The sequence below is a fragment of the Cebus imitator genome, unplaced genomic scaffold (assembly GCF_001604975.1).
Source record: "Cebus imitator isolate Cc_AM_T3 unplaced genomic scaffold, Cebus_imitator-1.0 Scaffold72, whole genome shotgun sequence".
In the NCBI taxonomy this organism is placed as follows: Eukaryota; Metazoa; Chordata; class Mammalia; order Primates; family Cebidae; genus Cebus; species Cebus imitator.
Genome location: NW_016107387.1, coordinates 4,668,134 through 4,672,211, shown reverse-complemented (window position 1 = coordinate 4,672,211; position 4,078 = coordinate 4,668,134). Strand labels below are relative to the sequence as shown.

At 40.1% G+C, this 4,078-nt stretch overlaps 1 protein-coding gene across 4 annotated transcripts in view; it reads left to right on the top strand.

Annotated features, from left to right (window-relative positions):
- The window catches only part of CFAP52 (cilia and flagella associated protein 52), a 67,011-nt gene that overhangs the window by 15,580 nt on the left and 47,353 nt on the right, over positions 1 to 4,078 (top strand). For all 4 annotated transcript variants that reach the window (XM_017531446.2, XM_017531445.2, XM_017531444.2 and 1 more), the window contains one exon: positions 135 to 271. In XM_017531446.2, the coding sequence (XP_017386935.1) occupies positions 135 to 271 (137 nt within the window). The remainder of the gene's footprint in view (positions 1 to 134; positions 272 to 4,078) is intronic.

Below are 4,078 nucleotides of genomic sequence, written 5' to 3'. Positions count from 1 at the left end.
AAAAAAAAAAAAAGAAAGAAAGAAAGAAAAAGAGAAAAGTGACAGTACTAATTGTTTTTCATCAAGAAGGGTGGCTATCTCCTCAGATGCTTTGAATGCCTCCCTATGATCTGACGGTGTGTTCTTGCCCCCAGGCAGACATCATTTTGTGGGATTATAAGAAAAGAGAGCTGCTTGCTCGGCTGTCCCTTCACAAGGGCAAAATTGAAGCTCTGGCCTTTTCTCCAAATGATTTGTACTTGGTATCGCTAGGAGGCCCAGACGATGGAAGGTAATGAACTGAACACATTTACTTCTATTCTTTTTTTTTTTTTTTTTTTGTAACTTTCATTTTAGGTTCAGAGGTAAATGTGCAGGTTTGTTATGTAGGTAAACTTATGTTTCCACTGTTTGTTATATAGGTAAACTTACGTCCCCACAGGGGTTTGATGTACAGATGATTTCATCAACCAGGTGCTCAGCCTAGTAGTTATTTTTTTCTGATCCTTTCCTTCCTCCCACCCCTCACCCTCAAGCAGTCCCCAGTGTTTGTGTTCCCTTCTATGTGTCCATGTGTTCTTATCATTTAGCTCCCATTTATAAGTAAGAACATGTAGTATTTGGTTTTCTATTTCTGTGTTAGGTTGCTAAGGGTAATGGCCTCCAGCTCCATCCATGTTCTTATAAAGGACATGATCTCATTCTTTCTTATGGCTGTGTCGTGTTCCATGATGTATATGTATCACATTTTCTTTATCCAGTCTACCATTGATGGGCATTTAGGTTGATTCCATATCTTTGCTATTGTGAATAGTGCTGTGATGCACATACGATCACGTGTCTTTATGGTAGAACAATATATATTCTTTTGAGTATATAGCCAGTAATGGGATTGCTGGGTTGAATGGTTGTTCTCTTTTTAGCTCTTTGGGGAATTGCCACACTGCTTTCCATATGGTTCAACTAATCTACATCCCCACCAACAGTACATAAGCATTCCCTTTTCTTTGCAACCTCACCAGCATCTGTTATTTTTTGACTTTTTAATAATAGTCATTCTGACTGATATGAGATGGTATCTGATTATGGTTTTGCTTTGCATTTCTCTAATGACAGGAGATATTGAGCCTTTTTTCACGTGTTTGTTGGCTGCATGTATATCTTCTTTTGGAAAGTGTTCATGTCCTTTGCTCACTTTTTAATGGTTTTTTTTCCCTTGTACATTTATTTAAGTTCCTTATCGATGCTAGATACTTTGTCAGATGCAAAGTTTGCAATATTTTCTTATTTTCTGCCAGATATATTTCCACAAGTGACAAGGGCCCTGTCCCCTCTAATATTCTCTCTTGGCCTGTCTTATGTTTGAGTGTGCATTGTGTGAAAAGCCTCTGAGAAAAATACCATAAAAGAGTGTTTTTCAAACTTGGCTGCATGTTGAAATCACCTGGGCAGCTTTAGGGAATCACTGGTGCCTGGGTGTAGCTTCAGAGAGTCTGATTTGATTGGCCTGAGCTCTAGGAGTTATACAAGCTTCCCAGTACTGCATTGAGTAAAAGTGGTGAGAGTGAACATCTGTAAGGAACATGGCCATGCTTTGGTCAAGGATAGGCTGAGGCAGGATGTTTGCATCCTGTGTGACTCAGCGAGTTTAGAGTGCAGGCATATAATTCCACCGTTATCACAGCCATGTTGCCATAACATGGGAAGGCCATCACTTGGCTCTACACCACTATTGTCTGTAAAAAGTATAATTGCCCTTTTGACATTGTACAAGATCCATTGCTGAAAAGAAAGACACCACCATCGTCATCACCATTGTCATGAAAGACAACAGCTACATTTTTTTTTTTTTTTTTTTTTGAGATAGAGCCTCACTCTGTCACCAGGCTGGAGCGCAGTGGTGTGATCTCCACTCACTGCAACCTCCACCTCCCAGGTTTAAGCGATTCTCCTGCCTCAGCCTCCCAAGTAGTTGGGATTACAGGCACGCACCACCACGTCCAGCTAATTTTTACATTTTTAGTAGAGACGGAGTTTCACTATGTTGGCCGGGATGGTCTCAATCTCTTGACCTCCTGATCCACCTGCCTTGGCCTCCCAAAGTGCTGGGATTACAGGTGTGAGCTACCGCCCCCAGCCAACAACAGCTACAATTTTAAAGCGCTTACTATGTGGCAGGCATGAGCTGAACATTTTTATTGCATTAATTTCAAGAAGTGGAAGCTATTGGTGGCAGGTGACAAGTAAGGAACCCGCTGGTAAGTGACAGATCTGGAAGACAAACCCACCCTAGCAGCATGACTCCAGAGGCTGCACCTTTCATTTGCATAGCCAAGACAAGTTATGATCTTTGCCCTTGAGTTAACTCACAGTCAAGTTGGTAGGCAGAGAACACAAGGGAAATTGAAAAAAAAAAGAAGTATATTTAAAATATATTAGCAAGAACTGGTCGGGCGTGGTGGCTCATATCTGTAATTAATCCCAGCACTTTGGGAGGCTGAAGTAGGTGGATCACCTGAGGTCAGGAGTTCAAGACCAACCTGGCCAAACTGGTGAAACATTGTCTCTACTAAAAATACAAAAATTAGCCGGGCGTAGTGCTGAGGCCTATAATCCCAGCTACTCAGGAGGCTGAGGCAGTAGAAGGGCTTGAATCTGGGAGGTGGATCTTGCAGTGAGCCAAGATTGCACCACTGCACTCCAGTCTGGGCGACAGAGCAAGACTCTGACTAAAAATAAATAAATACATAAACAAAATGTATTAGGAAGAACCATCAATGCAGAACACATTCCTGTGTAAATGTCAAAGGAATACAGTCTGCGGAAGAAAAATAATTACACCTGAGGTTTCTGTGGGATTGAATACTTCTGTACATTTTTACGTGTATTTTCTTATTTGAGCTTCATAGGTTTATTACAAAGGAAATGTATATTTGTGTATAGTTATATAATGACAGCTCTTCTCTTACAATATAGCAAGTCAACAAAATTTTCATGAGATCTCCTTTTCTTGTCATTCATAAGCGGTCACACCTTCCCTGGGCCATTACCACTGAGAAGTAATGTATCCAGAAATTCCCTGTTAACCTTCTTAGCTCAACTTTTTTTTTTTTGAGGAGGGCAAGCAGAAAAAGGCTTGTTTTTTATTTTTATTTATTTATTTATTTATTTATTTATTTATTTTTGTGTGTTTTGTATGTGAAGTTTTATTTTCTACCTTGAGTGTTTCTGATAAGTAATGTATCCAGAAATTCCCTGTTAACCTTCTTAGCTCAACTTTTTTTTTTTGAGGAGAGCAAGCAAAAAAAGGCTTGTTTTTTATTTCTATTTATTTATTTGTTTGTTTTATATATGGAGTTTTATTTTCTACCTATCTAAATTTTTTTTTTATTTCACTTTAGGTGTATACTATATCCAGCATTTCTCCCCGTATTATCTCTCCCCACCCTGCCTTGTTTTATTTTAATGACCAATCTATGTCATCACCGAGACTGCTATCTACAGACAAGAAATGGGGAGCTCCTATTTCTTGTCTCTTTCTCTGTAGACACAGTCTTGATCTTCCCCTTCTTGGCCTGGAGATGCTCTTCACGGCGCTTGTGTGCTTAGCCGGGCGTGGCGGTGTGTGCCTGTAGTCCCAGCTACTCAGGAGGCTGAGGCAGGAGAATCGCTTGAACCAGGGAGGTGGAGGTTGCAGTGAGCTGAGATCACGCCCGCTGCACTCCAGCCTGGTAAGAGCGAAACTCCATCTCAAAAAATAATAGTAATAATAATTCTGATGTTGATTCAGATGCATGTCCAAGGTTGAAAACACTGCCTTTTGTCATCTTCTTCATTGCGTTCCTTTTTATTTTCAACTGGAATACTTCCCCAAGGAAATTTTTTATATCAGATAAATGGGTGGTGGACTTTAAAGCCTTGCATGTCTGAAAAGGTCTTTATTTTAGCGTCAGACTTGATGGATGGGCTCACTGGCTTCTAGCTTTATCATTTCCTTTAAAGCTTTTAAAATGTCACCCACATGTCTTCTAATACCCAGTGTGGTTGAGGAGATGTCAGGGGTGGCGTGATTTTCTTGCTTTTTTTTTTTTTTTTTTTT